Here is an 18,229-nt window from a genome sequence, read left to right as displayed (position 1 = left end):
TTTCCAGATTATTCAATCTGTCTCATAAACAACTTGAATAGTTCAAAATGAATATTCCTTTGGCTAAATCCACTGCAGATTGGATGGATATATTCTCTGTTATGGAAGTGTGTGTGAATCCTGCAGAGTCTGAGATATAGCTCAGAGGGCATCCTGCCAGAAACAGCCACATTCCCTCTCATTCTTCCCACACAACTAAATGGATAAATCGAGGTGTCATGAAAATTGACACAGGAAAATCCAACAGGTGCCATGAAATTATTGCTTTCAAAGCAATTTTGCATGAAACAAGACTTGTATTGATTACATATCCAGTATAGCATTCTCATTCTATCTCTAAGAAAATTCAGCATTCCTGATCAGAGATGTAACATTTTAGAATGTATTTGCTGGGTTTTTTCTTGAGGACTAGCAAGACACAATTTCATTGAAAACAGTTCATCATGTCAAAGTTTACCACTTTTTTTTAAAAAACAACCTTTGGCACCTGCCCAGCATTTTTATCTGTTCAGAAATTACAGTAAATCACAGTCTTTACCTCACCCGCTGATTTAGCTAGGATATGTCCAGAACAAAGGGCCATAATAAATGCCAACGTGAAGGCTACACCCACTTATAAATCACACAGCCCCAGGTCTCTTAGCTAGCAGGTTAAAAATTTACTCGATTTTAACTGACATGCAACACACATAGGTTCCATCAATGATAACTGATTTATCAGAGGAAAAGTATTTAGCAAGTATTCCTTAGTCCACCATGGACGTTTCTAAAATACCTGTTTCTATCTGTTTATCTTAGCCCCAAAAAATACTTCACCTGGATAGATATGTGCATGAAGAAAGCACAATAACATAGCATCAGAAGGATTTATAATCTCAGACTTTGCTGCTTCCAGTCCTCTACCTTGTTGTCAATTGCAAAGTGGTGGTGATAAATGTGACACCAAAATGCAGTCTGACACTTTGGTTTCTGAACATCAACAACAAAAAAGGTAAGGTCACTATTTCCTAAAATCTATTTTCTTAAGAAATGTGTCTGTCAAAATCTGTCTTTACGTAGTATTTTCATCTTGCTCTTATTCTGCTTTTTTTACTGAAAGAAACCTCCTAGTTTGTACATCTACACTTTTGATGTGGATCTGGAGTGTGGGTTCTTGTTCTTTCAGATGTGGGAGGAAAGGACAGAGAACTATTTGTATGAATGCACTATAACATCAATGCATTTGTGCCAGCTTACAATGGATGAGTATCTATTTCAAAGGTAGAGCTACACAAATCTTAAAATATATGTCTGTCTGCAACTGCAGCTATACTTGAGAGACAAGGAGGAAATTGTGACAGAGGATAGAAAGACAAATGGAGGAGAAAGAAGATGGTATTATTGAAATGTAGGTGGATTTAATCTAATTGTTCTAAACCCTGCTTCTGTTACATGAAACAGCATTAGAGAATGACTTTGAATACAGAAAAATAGAGTGGTCACTGTGCTGATTTGGCCATCAGCAAAGCAGTAATGCATAGCAATACTTCCAATTTACACAGGTTCACAGAGCCTGTGGTTTTGGCCTTAATTTAAATCAGAGTTTTTTCACTGTCATATTTTTTTAATAAGTTAGTTTAGTTAGCCAGTTCTAGTTGTTTGAAAATTCTGTATGATCAGGAAAAGCATCAAAAAGCATTGTGAGGAGAGCCATCACCAAGTAAAAAATATATATGTATAACAAATGTATAAACAAACACTACTTCTGTTTTGCTCTGTGCATATTCTTCAGACCTCAGAGCTATATCCAGCAATAGATAGTTGGATAAACACCCCCCACACTGAGTTTCCTGCTGTCTCATGTGATGATTCCATTATCAGAAGTCACATTCTCATGAAGATTTTGTCCGACCTAACTTCTCAGTCCCTAACCTCCATAAACTACAATTCCTACTCAGCTTTTCTCACTCTCAAAATTGATTATTTCACCTTTCAAACACTCTAGGACCTTAACCTTCTCTCTAAATTGCTGAAAAAATGTAATTTCAATCTTCTCCTTCTTGCCTTTCTAAATTATATCCTCAGATTGAAATAAAAGGACAATCTCAATTTTCTCTGTTATATTTTGCCCCTCCCTAGCCCCCGACCTGCCTATAGATGCCTGCACAGACAGAGCTTTCCTTTTGCATGAAGGAGACATTTCCCCTGACCTTTTACCTTTCTGTCACACCCTGCCTTAACAGTCATACACAGAATATTCATTTCAGATTTGTCTCAGAGAAGGAAATTAACCACAGTGATTTTTGCGTGCTTATGGTAAATTATAGCCTTGGATATTCATTGGTTTGGATCTGTTTTGGTAGAGATATTTGTCTGTTTTAGGAAAATAAGCTGATGAACTAGGAACTGGTTGAGAAATTACCAGATTTCTCCCATGCTTTCACTATGGTTGTTGGTGTTCATTATTTCATTTAAATCATACACATAACATAAAATATGGGTTTTTTTTCCTTTAATGTGTAAGGTTACAAATCAAATTAAAGCATTCCTGTGCAGATTACCTAGGAATGTAGAATCTCAGCTCCACTGTCAATCAACTTACCATGCACATCACAATAGAAACATCGATGCTTACACAAGGCACCCAAACACACTGCGTGAAAGGGCACAAAGATGAGAAAGGAAAAGCAAAGCTGATCAATGTGGTATGAATTCTAGGGCTCTTCACTGAACTCTGAAATCTACCTTACTTTTATGGTGAAACTTGCACATGGAATTGGTGGAATAACATTTTCCACTTCTAAAACGTCAAAAAAATACTGCCATGAAATTAGTTTAATCTCAGGATACCTATCTCAACAAAGAGCTTGGCCACTAAATTCCTGTGAGAGGGATTAAGCAGATGCAGGTTAATGTAGTGAAGATTTTTGTTGACTATGGATTTAAAAATATCACTTATTTTAAAAATTACAGTACATCCAGCCTCAGGCACAGAGAATGGTGAAATCAAATTCTGGTGACTTTAGTCCAATGAATGGCCATTGATTTCTATGGCTTTTTTTTCTTGGGGAAAGGACATATAAAGTTGTCTCAGTATTTCTGTGCTTCTGTTGGCTAAATATCATGGTAAATTCCTCTCAGAAACCCATGACCTAGACAAACACAAATGTTTTCCAGATTTTCAGCAGTGCTATAGTGCCATTCTTTTTCTAGTTTGCATCAGAAATATGTTTTTTAAAAATTCTTGGCAGGACTGTGTGAGAAGTCACAGAACATGGCTCTATAGAGCAAAAGGCAGAGGGCAAACAGCAACCCTGTGATTGCCTGGCACTGTCTGTGTCACCTTCAGCCTAGGACTTATACAAATCAGTCACAACCAGCTCTGCAGCTGATAGCAAGGTTTATGTGCACACAGAGCAACAGGAGCCTGTAGGAGTTCACTAGTGTAGTACTTGGAAGCAGGGAAGAAAAGGCATAGTAGTCTTGCCATGAAAGTTTGAAGGTAAAAGGGACCAGGGGAGGGTAGGAAGGCTGGTGATGAGGGAAGTCTGGACTGACTCAGAGTGACAGCAGCAACAATCTTTTCCACTGCAGTCTGCCAGTGCACACAATTTCCAGCAGTGCTACAGAGCTGGACTCAGCAGTGGTAATCATAGCTCAACACCTTTCCAGCTGTTTCCAGGAGGTATTTTTTGTAACAAAACAGAGTAACTTTGTGAAAGCATTTGAAACAGAGTAAATTGGTCCTCACTGAACATAATCACAGTTTAAGAGAGATGCTTCCATTTGTTTAAATATCCTTCAACTTTCGAAATTCCAGTGAGATTTCACAATCTGCAATGGAAATACAGTGTCAGATTCTCCAGCATTATGGATTTCCATACATGCCAAAGAACAATGTGACTCCTAGCAAACACTACAAATGTGTGGTTATAAGATTTTTCCTACCAATAGTTTTCTACATTTTCTACATCTTCAGTTATAATTTCAGACAGTATTCCTCTGCTTGTGCTAGAGGCAACACACTTCCCCAATTCCTTTTAATTCCTGCACACCTTGAAGTACCTTTGTCAATGCTGATTACTAAGGAAGTTCCAATAGACAGGTTTCCTGGAGGCTGATGGCAGGCAGTGAGTATGAAAGGGAAGCTTCCAGTGAGCAGCACTTACCTATTAGCCATTAGCTAGAGAGACTCCCACTCCATCTGTTGCTTCAGAGAGATTTCAATGGAAAGATTACCCAGATTTGATATGGAATATTCCCAATTTGGGAAGGACTCATGCATAGTAGATGGTAATAATATTACTCTAATATTTAAAGTGTGTCAAGCAGTTCAAACAGTTTAAAATATTTCATTATGGAATCATTGAGGTACAAATTAAATCCGTAGTGCTATGCTGATAGCTTAATTATCAAATTCATATGTAATTTTCTACTTTGGATGAACCAGGAATTGATTGAAATAGTCAACATAGGCCTGTGAATAAATAAAATTAGGGAAGAGGAGGTGAATTTTTTCCAGGTTTATTGTATAACACTGTATTTACTTTCAGTCTACAATATAATCCCTGAGATGAGCATACCAAAGCAATTTTCAGGCAATTGGCACATATAGGAAAGACTTTGGAGACATCATTGACACAGCAAACACTTGACAGGCCTGCCAATGAATGTTCTTATGAAAACAAACACACAGAAACAACTAGTAATTCTTTCTCAAAGTGTCTGCTGAGATCTAGACACCAAGTGATGGATGATTTGTCACACACTATTCCTACAAAGCAACCATTTCTAATAATTACACAGTCCATATAAATACGCAAATAAACTTACATGAAACAGGACTTTTTGCTGGTATTTTTACTTGTACTTTTCTAGCAAATGCCACATGTAAACTGCAGAAAAGCATGGCTCCCTCTGTAATATAGATACATAAACCACTCAGTTAATAATCAACTTCCATTTCCTAATCGGATTTTGGGCAGGGATATCATAAGTATCTTAATATTTAACAATGAAATCTGGTCTGTCTAAAACTTGTTACAGAAAGTTGGAATACATTTTAAATGTCCATTTACTTATAGCTTCATTTGTGCAGTTATATTTTAAAATATGCAAAACTTCCTTAACTATACAGTTACTGCATACAGTCAGTGAATCTGAGAAATAACTCAAGATAGCAGCATTTTCTACCCTGAAAAAAATTCCGGACAACTCCAGCTGCAAATTGTAGACAAAGGAATAAACACTAGTTATGCTTTTTTTGGGAGGCCTGAAAAGGCTGCCTTGAGAACAAAAAAAGGCCAGATTTGTAGGATCCTGCATCCCTGCCAGAAAAAATACACAAGACTTGTGTTAAGTAGGTTACAGACATCTCTGTTGCTGTGGTTGCATCTATAATACCTGACCCACTCCCAGTTATAGAACAGAATCAACCAACTAAAAGTAGTACATCAGAGGCTCAGAGATTCTTGCACCTCAATAGCTATACTTGGAGGTGGACAAGTGGCCCTTGAGCCCAGTTCTAAAGTTTCTGCTGATGACTACAATGGAATTTGGGTGTGAATCTGTTCACCTTCAATTCCTCTATCCAGAATGTGATAAGACCAAGCCAACAATTCAGGCTACAGTTGTGCTTATACTTAAATGCCTTCTTTTCCTGTTTGCCACATTTCCTTTTTTAAAAGGCCATCCTGTGGGAATAAAGAGTTCAAAAGAAAAATAAAATATTAACCTTTTGCATTTCATAATGAGATGTTTAGAGCACTCATCTTCCTTCACATCACCAAACATTTTTCCAGCTCACAACTATTTCAAAGATGCATTTGGGGTCTGGGCACAAACAGTGCTTTGTTTCTGTATTTATGGTAAGATCTTTGTATGTAAAGATTACAGATGTTTTCCATTTTCAAATAGATGGCATTGCAATTTGCTTCACTCAGAATAAAGTTTCCATTAGTCTGGAAACAGCCAATGTTGGCAGTGCTAGCTGAGCAAACGTAAACTGGAAAATACAGCAGATGTTACATGAGAGAGAATAAAGTGAGAAAATTAGCAAACATTTGTCTACAAGCCTGGGCTTGTCCATCAGTTAGTTTCACTGTGATGGGCTCCCAGAAGCAAGTACTTGAAGGCAAGTATTTCTCTGCTACATAAACTGGAATGCCAAGTATTTGCAACTTGCTCTAGGTTGCAAGAGATGTGAGTCAGTCCTGTTGAAATCATTATAACATGATGGTAAAGTTGGGATATTGGGGAAAACTGCCATGGGGATTATCAGGTACAGAAAAAGCAATTGCCCAAGAAAAAAGCCATCACAAGGAATACAAGACAGCTAGTGGAAAAAAATCTGAACACGGGTTATGCTCTTCCTAGTGGGATCATACCAACATTTATGCAAACAACTTCCACTACTTTCTGTACTTAAGATATAGATAAAATAAGTCCCTACATTAAGAATTAGGGGAAAGGAGAACAAATATTTTTCCCAGCCAGTAACCTTGAATGCAACCTAGGTTAAAGATTGTATAGGCACCAGGCCTACTATGACTTTTTACACACAGCAGAGAAGGTGAGGTAAAGACACAGCAACCAAAGAGTAAAAGGAACCCTATGAAGTCTTTTGGGCATCAAGAGACCTTTAAACGCAATGGTAGAAACAAAACATTGTCACAGAAATGCCTTTTACCCTAGCTGACCCATCTCCTTATTTTCCCTCAGCACACTGATGGGCCTAGGCATGATTCTTAATTGTTTCATGAGATCTTTTTTTTCATGTTTCACTGAAAACTGAGAAAAGGCAAAACCACATCTTTGCAAATGCAGCTTTTGAACAGGTAGCATCATGACTCATCATGAATAAGGAAAAGCCATGATAAACACTGCAATCGTGAGAGCAAAACTCTGAAAAGGGGATTGTCCTGTGAGATTCAGTATAGTCTTTATACTAAGAAGCTTGGGACTTAGTACAGTTACAACTTCTCTGACTTCAAAGGTACCCAAAGAATGAATTTGGCCCTGTTTATTTTAGTAATGGCTGACTAGCCAAAAACAAAGCCCAAAAGGCTCAGGAAATGTCAGGGTAATCTTATTTCCTTTCTCCCTCATACAGCAAGTATAGAGATCCCAGCCGATTACATGATACCCTGGATGATTTGTGTCTTGACTCTCATTTGTCAATGCTGCTGCTGCTAGAAATCAAAGATTTATGTTCTCAAAAGAGCTTTTTGGCAGAAACTCCCAATTGTGCTGCAGGGTAATTCAATACACTGAAGAACATCAATGCAGTTTGTTTTGTGTATTTGCCCCCTGCTCAAATAGTTCTCTACAGACTTAATATTTAGCTGTCATTTTCCATATTCTCTATCTCCAGGCAACAAGCATGAACTTGAATCTGCCCAGACAGATTTTGTAATTATATGTTTTGAACAACAAATGCTTAATTTATGGTGCTCTTTACCTCAGCTCCTGCATTGAAGAGATTACCATGCCCTGGGATTACTCAACTGAGTCCAAAAAGAGTCAGCAAATTCCTTACAACAAGATGAGACTTTTTTCTATTTAATCCTTGTATTTCAAGACATTGTTTTGCATAGTGAAACATAACTAAACTCTATCAACATATTACTCTATTTAAGAATTAGAATTCAGAGATGCTTAAACTAGTAATGGATGACTGTTTTGTTATTTGCATTGTGATCCATACAAAACTGAGCATAAAGATGGAGAGAGTCCATTCTCCAAGTGGTATTTTTGCTTGAAGTTCAAGAACTTTTTTTTCAAAATAAACACTTTCTTTTCAAGACATTTACAAAGTACACAGAAATTATCTTATTGAAGTAAGAATTGCAGAAAGAAGATTAATTCCTATCTACCCAGAGCTTTTCAAGGGCTTCCAAGTAGAGGCTAAATCCAGATTATTACTCCTAGCATAACTCTAGAACATCTCCCAAAATAAAAGACAATAATAATGTTCCTTACCGAGCCAGTGCTAGGGGAGTAAAGATTGTATTTGTATGTATCTTTACAAAGACACCCACAAGAAACATTGTTTTAGAAAACTATCCCCAGTAGTCTATGAATGAGCCAAAAACTACCTTAAGCATGCCACTGAAAATTGCTTCTAGCTTTTCAGGCAATTTTGAGCACTGCAAGAGTAATGTTCCTTTGGCTCACTACCTCAGTACAGATGAAGTGCTAAACCCTTTGGCTGGCCCCTTCATCAGCCCAAGCTTGCAATATCCCAATGGATGCTATAAAGAAATTACACTGCACAGCCAGAACCTTCTTTAATACATTTTAGGTCTACAAATAATTAAGCTGCTCCCCCCCTGCCCCAAACCCCAGGAGTAAACTTTATGCTGTACCTCAGAGGACTAAAGCTCTTTGGAACCTCATGCTGCTTGAGAGTCCTCAAAACTGCTCACAAACAGACCTAATTCTGTGCATTGTTGACAGAAAATTGAAGGTTTCACAAGAGTTTTAGGGGACTTAGACGGGAACTGGTGAACAGACACAGAGGGTCAGGCCCTATAAATTGAAGTTTCATAAATTTCAGGTTCCATATATTTAAGTTCTAGTCGTAGTTGTTAATAACTATTTCCCCATGCTGCAGGCTGGAAGGATCACAATCCGTCACTATGAAGTGTGTGCTAGTACCAGCATAGCTCACAGAGTCATGGTGTAAAGCACCTACAGACACTTCCTTGGCAACATTAGTTTAATCCAGTATAGAAAGCAAAGGGGACTGCTTGTACCCTCAGAGAGAACCATTATCACATCAGGCCTTGAAAAGAGGAAGAACTCTCTCTTACATTAGATACCATCTCAAGCAGTGTCTTTCTGCTGTCCATGAGTTTCATGTGGTCTGATGATTGTGTCACTATGTTGTTTCCACACAGCTACTGTGTCATCCCATATTTACCTGTCAGAACACAACACAGGCCTCTTTCATAGGCAGTGAAGATGCCAGGGTCTGACAGAACATGTCTAGAATCTCCCCACCCACCACAGACAGCCAAGCTCTACAAGCTCTAGCAGGTTTATCCCGGGAAGAATGCCAGTTTCTGTGTTTCCTTTTTTGCAAGTGCTTTCCTCACTGCAGCTGAACAAGTAATACCAGATGTGCTGTTGGTTAACCTGTCCATGCTCTTACTTCTCCTGCAAACAGTGGTTGATAGAAGTTTACTACTGTTTTTACTGATGGCACACCAACTCCTGCTCCATGCCCCTCCCGTAACTCAGTTTCTTTGTCAGAATGAGGTACCAGCCGAGTAAGCCCTGCCTCATTCCCAGTGTGAGGGCTGAACTGCTGATCAAAGAGCTTTCAAGCTTTGTTATTATATACCTGATGAAGGCCAGACAAAAGGCCAAACTATAGATCACAAAACTGCTTCTTCAGCAGCTTACTTTCTCATGTATCAGTAAACTTTTTCCTAGTGTTCATCATGATCTCTGAACCTCATGATATCTTCCCTGGTTTATGTGTTCCTGAAGTTCTAATTACAATTAGATGTCTTCCAGAAGTTCAAACATTATCTATTTGAATGTTTCCAGAAGTGCTAAGGTACATCTATAAGTTAGTCATTGACATGAAATAGTACTGCAAATATATAAAATGAAACCAAATCAAAAGCAAGTAGCAGGCTTCCTGTGTGCTTTCCTAATTTTTTTCTTTTTCTGGTCTTAAATACTTTCGGGGGTTAATTCTCCCCTCATCTTGTTCATTTTTAGTACTACAGCCCAGAGAAATGTTCTGCTACCAATGACCATTAATCAGAAGCATCAGTTTACTCTCACATTTTGTTTGGGACCATGACACACTATGCTCTCCCCCTCCCATTAAATTTTGTAACCTTTCAGGTAGTGAAATGTTCTGCATCTATCCCAAACTATAAGGGATAAACATTGTGAAGGATTGTTAGGAAAAAAAAAACCCATAAAATCCTAAGCTAGGCTATTGCCTAGAATAAATACAGGCAGCTAAGTTAGAAAAGGAATTATCTAGTTACAGCTAAAGTTAAGGAAGTAGAAGGCTAAGTAATTCCAGCTAGTTTTACATGAGCTTTGGTCACAGTAAACATCAAATCATGTTATGTTATTTAAAGTACATTAAACACGCTTTCTAACAGAGCACTCTGACATTATCAGAAAAGGTAGCACATACAAGGCATCACAGATTCAAAGCCAAGACTTTTATGAAGACTCCTTTCACTTTCTTAGTTTATAAGCTTACCACTGGCACTACTTTCTCCCCAAATGTTTGTAAAACACTCAGTGTGATTGGACCACAATATGAACACCAGTGGTGAAAGACTGCACAGACTGTGCTGTCAGTGGTCAGATCTCTGAATGAAGGAGCAGTTAATTTATAGAGATACACTTGTAATAAGAATATTTACGTATTTTACATTCCTAGATACACATTTCAGCAATATGCAGGCCTCATCTCCAAACCCAGCACCATCATCTGTTAACACATGACATCAGCCTGGTTGCTCATTTAGAAAGGGCAGATGATGAGATCATAGAGTCATTAGGGGTTGGAAATACCTCTAAGATCAGCTGAACTATAGCCTTCTGTGAGGATAGCCAGCCTGCTGCACTCAGTGTCAGCATGCAGTGAGCTGAGAAGTCAGCCAAGCCACACACAGAGACCTTTTTTGAGAGGGACTAAATCACATGACAGGACCTCCCCCTGGCAAATCGACAGGCTGCTTTTAGCAAGGGCAGCTACTCCTGAGAAAGGATGGTAATGGCGAAAAATGATTAGCATAGGAGACTGTTCAAGGGCAAAGCACATTTGCTAATGATGACTGTAGTACATTAGTCTGCTGCTGGGTCCATGCCATCCAAAATAATTTGTTAAAAGGTAAAGTTCTGGAGACCAACAAGGCACAGAGGCCTATTGCAACAGAAAGAAATTAGAACAGAGACATCTTTTGAAACACGCAGCTTATACTTCATGGTGGGCACTTGCTTATGAGTTCCAGGATTTTCAACAAAAATCAAGCAGATGCTTCCATTCTCTTCTGGGATGGCCTGGCCTGGCCTGAATTTTGGTAGCACAGTTTTGGCAGTATTCCATTATTACTATGGCTGGTTGCAATTGCTATTTTGCATGGAAATCTATAAATCAAAAGGCTGTTCAAAGTGATTTTTTTTCTCAGCATTTATTTTACCAAATGAACAACCATCATTTTAGGTACATTCCAAATTCAAACAACATCTAAATGGCTGTGCAAGGAGCAGTCCATATTCCACAATGGCACCCTTCTCTGTGAGCTAGGAAAGTACCATTCTGCCCATCTGTCAGATGGGAAGCAGCAAGTACACAGAGAAGCAAGGGCTGATTTTCCTGACTTACACAGATTGATTCACAATTTGCCTTGATTCATGAAAAGAGAGAAACTGTGCCTCCTGAAGAACCAATTAACTTTCTAATTAATGAGCTATACTAATTTTGTAGACATACTTTCTATAAAATTCTACTATTATTCTTCTCATAACATTCTAGTCAGATTTCAGCATCCCTCTTTAAATATTTCTATCAAAATTGGATAATCTATCCCCCACAACAGTTGCTCTCATCCCCAGCTCAGGAACTCTCAAAACTTTGAGGAACTCTCAAACTCTTTAGAATATTAGCCATTCTAGCTACAGGTTTGCTATCAGAGTTAATATTTATCTGATGATTCAGTATGACTCCCAAACTCTCCTCAGAATCTTGACGTGTCAGGGCATGCCTTAATCTGAGGAATTTCATCCTTCCTAAACACACAGCTCTGCTTTTGATAGTATTCTTACACATATGAGTCTTAACAAAAAGAAATAAGATTCACTTTCTTCGAACTACAAAACACATATGGAGCAGTTTGCTATTTCTGTGTTGCAGAGGGCCACAGCAAAGATCTATTTGTGATGTTCGGGCATTATTATCAGTGAAAAAAATATGAAACACTGCTAAGGAACAACCTTCATGATACCCAGAAGTGAGAAGGAATCCGAAATCTTCAACTATTCCTACATAAGGCTTTGTTATTGATATGAGCCTTGTGAACCAGAGTTTTAAAGAAAAAAGCCCAAAAACCTTTTTCAGAAAATGTAATTGTTTTGTCATTAAACAGATTGAAGGCAGAAGCCATCAGAGATTCTCTGTAAACTTCTGAAGTGCTGAAATTTACCCAGGCATACTATTGATTTAGCCTATAGTTCCAGAATGCATGACAGATCTGAAAGTTTATTAATCATCCCACATACAAGTGGAAAGAGAGAGCACCTTGTTCGTAAATTATTGTAAACCTTTTTATTGCCCAGGAGGATCCAATTATTTTAAATGATAAAGTGACAAAATAATCAAATAATCAATGTCATACAAACCAAAGCATCAAATTAACTGCCATCCCACCTTTGTTTCTGAAACTGTGAGTATCTGGATAATAGAGGTAAACCAAAAATTAGAAAGACTAGTCACTGTTCACAATAACTAGGAGCATTCCTGTAAATCAGGCAAAAGTTTGTTGGCTACCAACTCAAATGTTCAGGAAAAATAAGGAAATTTAAAAAATTAGATTTAGAAAACACAACTAAAATGAGTATATAGGAAAATAGATTGTACGATCTAACTATTTGAGGAATCATTGACAGGATGCAAATAGCATTAAAGAGAGGGGGAAATGGAACAGAAAAGGAATTCCAAGATGTTTTAGCACAGGAGGCTTTGTGTCAGCTTCTAGCCTTTTATATCAAATGATTTTGACAAGCTCTTCTACAGATAGTTTTTACCTCCAAGAATTAGAAAATCACAAGTGAATAAGTACATTTGAAGAAAAAATTAATTAAAGAATTTAAAGTAATTTTCTGCAAGAGAAACAAGAAGAATCAACAGTCAGGATGTTTTTTTGATAGAAATCTCTTTGTAACCAGGATAGAATCCCACTTGCTTGAGTCATTCTCATGATCTTTCAAAGTCCCACCCATACACCACTTGTATTATTCATGTTGTTTTCCCACATTTAAATTTCACTAACTCAAAGGCAGCCCTATACAAGCATTATACACAACAAAACCAAAAGGGCCAGTATGTAAAAAAACATTTTCAGACCATTTTATGAGCACTTAGAGCTGCTCTGTGGATTTCATAATGGCTTGTTAGGGACAATTAAATGGGGAGATTCAAGCTGTGGTCAGTTTTTTACAGCCTGTCAGTGCAGACGGTGCACACTGGGAACGGTCACCCTGGACCTTCTTCATCAAATACTGACAGAGGTAGGCAGATTTGCTCAGGGTTTATGGGATTAATATAGGATAGGAGAGAGACTGAGGATTAGGATAATGTCAAGCTGAGGTAGGAGGAGGTAGAAGGGGTTGAGGCTCTCACAAGGGTTTTTTGGAAAGCAGGTGTTATCAGTTTGCAGAAGGTACAAGCCAGGACCTGAGGTATTGCAGTCAGCTCTGCTGAAGATATCATATAGTAAGGCAATTAAGAAAAAAGGTTGTAGTCAAAGGAATAAGGATTTGGAAGAGTTACTTTGAAGCCCCTAGTGGGAGCCACTAAATAGATCATCCATTCCATGGCCAGCATTGCCAGCTCTAAATGCTAATTTGCATATGGTAGCACACAGCTGCAGTGTTAGATCAGCTCTGGAAAACCCCATTAGCACCAGTACAGGACACTGACAGCTCTGAAAATCCCCAACATAACTATTTGTCAGGTCAAGTCCTCAAGTCACTATCTGAACACAGAGAACCTAACTTAATCATAGATAGGAGTCATGGTCATAATGTATGGAAATGTCTCATTTTCTAACGTTTTTCACTTTTTGAGAGTTCAAGCACATATTTTATGGAATTGTTTCAGTTAGCTGCAGAAAGCCAGTGATCAGATCTCCCAATAAAAGAAGCTTTTTAACAAAGCTCCCTAAAGTCAAACAATTAAAAAAAAAATCACTTACTGCCTTTGCCAAGAGCTGCCATCTCCCAAGAGATCTTATTTGCAGAAGTTGTTCAATTTGTGGTAGAAGTGGGATACACTTAAAAATGCAAATTCATTATATTTTTTTAACCAACCGTGATACAACAAGTATTGAAAATAGAAATCTGAAACCATACCCTGTCAGTATTTTATTGAAATATTTACAGAATTATTAAATTAATGAGAGGCTAGAAGAGTATATGAGAAATATGCCTATTTGTTTAAACAGCATTAAGCTGTCTAAATATGACACATATGAAGTGAAACTGTGTCAATCATGAAACACATTCCATGCACTTAAACTGGTAAAAAGAATCACTTCAGAATGATACAACATTGATGTAGGACATTTCTTAGAACTAAAGAGAGCTAAGATCCCTCAGCTGTGTTTAAGGTCCCATTTCCTTCAGACAGGTCATTAGGTTCCCCAAAAATGCCCCCCTCTTCCAGCTAGAGGTCTAGAATGATGTTATTAAAGTTTTTGATCCATCTAGCTTCAGCTTTTCCATTTCTGAGCTAGGGCGTTAAGCAAATCAAAAACAAAGCACTGCAACAATCACTGAGATTTATGGTAAAAATTCTGAGCAATACTAATCTAAATGGCTGTCTCCTTAGAGACTCAAGTATTAATATGAACAAACCAATTACTTCATACAACTGGAGAAAGGGTATTTCCGTAAAGAATGTTCCTGAATCTCAGCATAAAAGAATATACACATACAAATAAATTCATTATTAACTTCTACTGGTTTTTGAAATGTAGGCTATGTGAGAAGATATTGGTACTACATACACTGATATGTGGTCTTCCTTCACTGACAGGACATATTGCTGTTCCTGCTACTCATATTTTGGTCCTTCTCCCATTAATGACAGCCCACGGGAAACTGAGAATATAAAACTTGTTATACAAGCACTGAGCAGTCATGACATAATGACAACTTTTGATTACAATCCTGAACTGCATTAGTCAAAATAAGAGAACAGACTTACAAAATTAGAAGATGATAGGTGTTAACTAGAGCGGTTGGAGTGTTCCTGATTTTTCTTTCAAACACCAACATTGTGTCCAACTCAGTGTGACTATAAGTAAGAAATGTGAATTAAATTTCTAATTCAAACCCCAAGAACAGGTTTCTTAATGTCTTGTAACTGCATCAGCTATATGTCTGACAATTCAGCTAGATCCATTTGGCAGCAGGCTATTATAACACTCAGTAAAATGAGAAATTGCCTGACAATCTCCTTTTCCAGATTAAAAGAATGCATCAAACCCTTTGAAAATGGTCATTTCACCTACAGGCTATACACTACGGCATTTCCAAATTTTCAGAGATTTTGTTAAAATAGGTTATTAAAATAGCATTTAACTCCAGCCTTTGCAGGCCATCAGTCTCCAGGTGCATTTGGACAGTGAGAAATCTATAAAGACCATAATGGATTCCAAATCAACTACAGGTCCTACTTGCCAGGTTGCAGAGAAATTTGCAAAGACACTCTTCAGAAATTATATCTAATGAATCAGTGCCATCACATGCAGATTAGCTTGGCTCTCCTTAAGTCACTGGGTAAAAAGCCCATTCACATCTTAAGAAGATATTACTAGAAAAGAACTTTTACCGTCCCCAAAATATTCTTTCATGCAACCAGATTATTCTTTGCATTCATGAATGGTAATAAGATAGTAACCTTTGATCTGACAAAAGTGTTACAAAGGCCTATTCAGCCTCCAGGGGGGAAGAAGAGGATAAAAAGAAAATTTCCACACATTGTGTTACATAGTCTGTAAAGGTAAATTTACATTTAACAGCTTAGTTTATCTAACAGTTTACCATCACTTTCCCTTTCTTCCTACTTGTCCCTCCTCTTCCACTGCTCTTTGCTCCTCCTTTGCATTTTCCAGTAGCCACGGTTTCACCTTCTATCCTCTCTCTTCACCACATTTTGGCACTCATCAGGCTTCCCTGGGAAATGCTCTGACTCATCAGCATAGCAATAGCCACCTTTTAGCTTGGTTAGACCTCAGCCAGCTTAGTGAGCAGATTCAATGAGCAGGCAGCCACTTTAACTGTGGGAATATGGGATATAGAGGCAGAAGCAGGATGTCTCCTCTCAGCTCCACAAAGCCAGTATATCAGTTCAAACTCCTTCCAAAATTTCACCATGAGCAAATACCAAGCAAACAGCAGAACATCACGAAGAGGATCCACTTCAGACTCAGGTGAAAACTGGGACAGTAACATCTCTGTGATTAGAGAATGTAGCTATGAAACAGGTCTGACAATCCTGACAATCAAAACAAAACTTGCACGAAAAATAAGGAAACTGTATTATACCAAGTTTTTTGCTCCTAGTTAATAATCACCACTCTAAGGTAAAGGATTAAGTAAATGTACAGTGCTGTGTGAAGCAGTAGTGAAATATTTGGATCTGTGGAAAAATAAGTGTTGGTGACACACTGTCCCAGGCATTCAATGACTCCTGAGGTTCAGCTGCTGGCGCTGCATCGCCTGGCACTCGCACAGCCGGCGTCAGCTGGCCAGAGCCCCGTGTCATTGGGGTGACCTCCCTGGCACTGGGAACGGGCAGGGGACAGCTGATATTAACAGTTGGAGTGACTGACGAGCTGAGAGGTTTTTCCTCAGCCTCTGCTTTCAAATCACAAACTCCTCAGCAAAAAACAACAGGTCTTCACTGAAGAAACTAGGCCTGTATTTACAACATACTTCATCTGACATAAACAATCTTATCACCTCTGCTAACAATAAAGTTTTGCATAATCTTATCATGTTTGGTTTTTTTCCCCATTAATACTTGGAAAGGCTTACGCAAAACAAATTGCATGTGGGATATTTTTTGCCCACCCACAGCGGAGGATACTGGAAGCACAGGAAGGATTGCCAGAGTCTGAAGTCATCATGTTTTCCCAGCAGTTTCAAGCTTCAGATAAATAGCTAGGCATACATGCTTATCATACATGTCACCATGAGGTCTCTGGTGGTCCCTGGACCACTCAGTAAGGTAAGCCTGAGGCCTGCAAGGTGGCTGAGTTCATCTCTCTGATGCCAGAAGTCACATTTCCTACATCTTTCTTCTCTTGATGCTTGTCTCCTGATCAGAATTAGACTTGTTACTTCCTAATACCACTGTTCCTGTCATCTCCTATTGAGCCTATTCAGCTCACTGACACAGTGGGTACTCATGGATTTGGGGGTTTAGGTTTATTTTCAAGTTTTCTTTTAAATTACTTTCCTGACAGATAAGCAAATACCATTGCTTCACAGATTAATCAGACGAAGGGAAGTGACAGGAAAATGTGGCTGGAAGTGTGGGAGGAGAAAGCAGTAATTCCTCTTTGCTCTGCTGGGAGCTATCAGATAAGGTTCATCTCATCTTCCAGAACGTCTGAGCTGCAGTGCTACAGGCACAGACTGGTTAGGCAGCTTCTCCAAGGAGCAGTGTGAGAGCTCTGCCCATGCCTCAGGAGAAGGGAGCCAGCTGACATAACCCACACAGGCTGCTCAATGGCTGCACCACCTCCAGTCTTGTCCCTGCCACTTTTCTCATAAGGAATTCCTACTTCAGCTCATCTTCTAAAACAAATTATCTGTACTTTTAAGGCTTTCACCAGCAGCGCTTGGTACAGTGGCACTGGTATGCCTGGCACTAAGTGTTCACAAAAATGTGCCTGCAAGGCCCTAATTGTGCTCTGCCATCTTACTGAAGTCTCTTAGTTCCAAACACCTCAATTGTTCTCATCATGCTCTCCAAGTGCCTCATAAAATAAGAATCAGAAGAATATGAGATGTAGTTTCCTTACTATGAACAGCATGGTACCTGTATGAGTTTTGTTACTTTCCTCAGGATTTGGCTCTGGTTGTGGGTGTTTGTTTTCACTTAATTAAACATAACCAAACTATGCAATAACTAAAGCTGGTTCTCAGAGCCCTGCTAAAAATTTCCACACAGTTGGCTGGGTAGGATTTAAAACTCTGCCCTATTCTTAGAAGTGCATATCTGCAGCAGTTGGAAAATGCTAGGTTGCAAGCAATGAATTCACAACATGTTTAATGCACCCATCCTGAGTATTTCAGATTCTTTGTGGGTTTGCTTGTTTCAGTTTACATTTTAAAACAAAACAAACAAACACAAATAACCTGAAAAAACCTCCCAAACTACCACCAAACAACCACAGTCCTACCACTTATCTGGGCACCTGAACACATTCTATTAAGAGTCTCACATTTGGTATCACCACAGTAATTATGCTTAAACTAT

At 38.5% G+C, this 18,229-nt stretch overlaps 1 protein-coding gene across 1 annotated transcript in view; it reads left to right on the top strand.

Moving 5' to 3' along the window:
- Positions 1-634: 634 nt before the first annotated feature.
- PALMD (palmdelphin) overlaps positions 635-18,229 on the top strand; it is a 45,603-nt gene continuing 28,008 nt past the window's right edge. The window contains exon 1 of the mRNA XM_056497886.1: positions 635-991. Within this exon, the coding sequence (XP_056353861.1) occupies positions 948-991 (44 nt within the window). The 5' untranslated portion in view covers positions 635-947. The remainder of the gene's footprint in view (positions 992-18,229) is intronic.

This window comes from Oenanthe melanoleuca, chromosome 8, assembly GCF_029582105.1.
Source record: "Oenanthe melanoleuca isolate GR-GAL-2019-014 chromosome 8, OMel1.0, whole genome shotgun sequence".
NCBI classification, from domain to species: Eukaryota; Metazoa; Chordata; class Aves; order Passeriformes; family Muscicapidae; genus Oenanthe; species Oenanthe melanoleuca.
The sequence above is the reverse complement of the archived record's forward strand: the minus strand, read 5'-3'. Positions and strand labels throughout refer to the sequence as shown.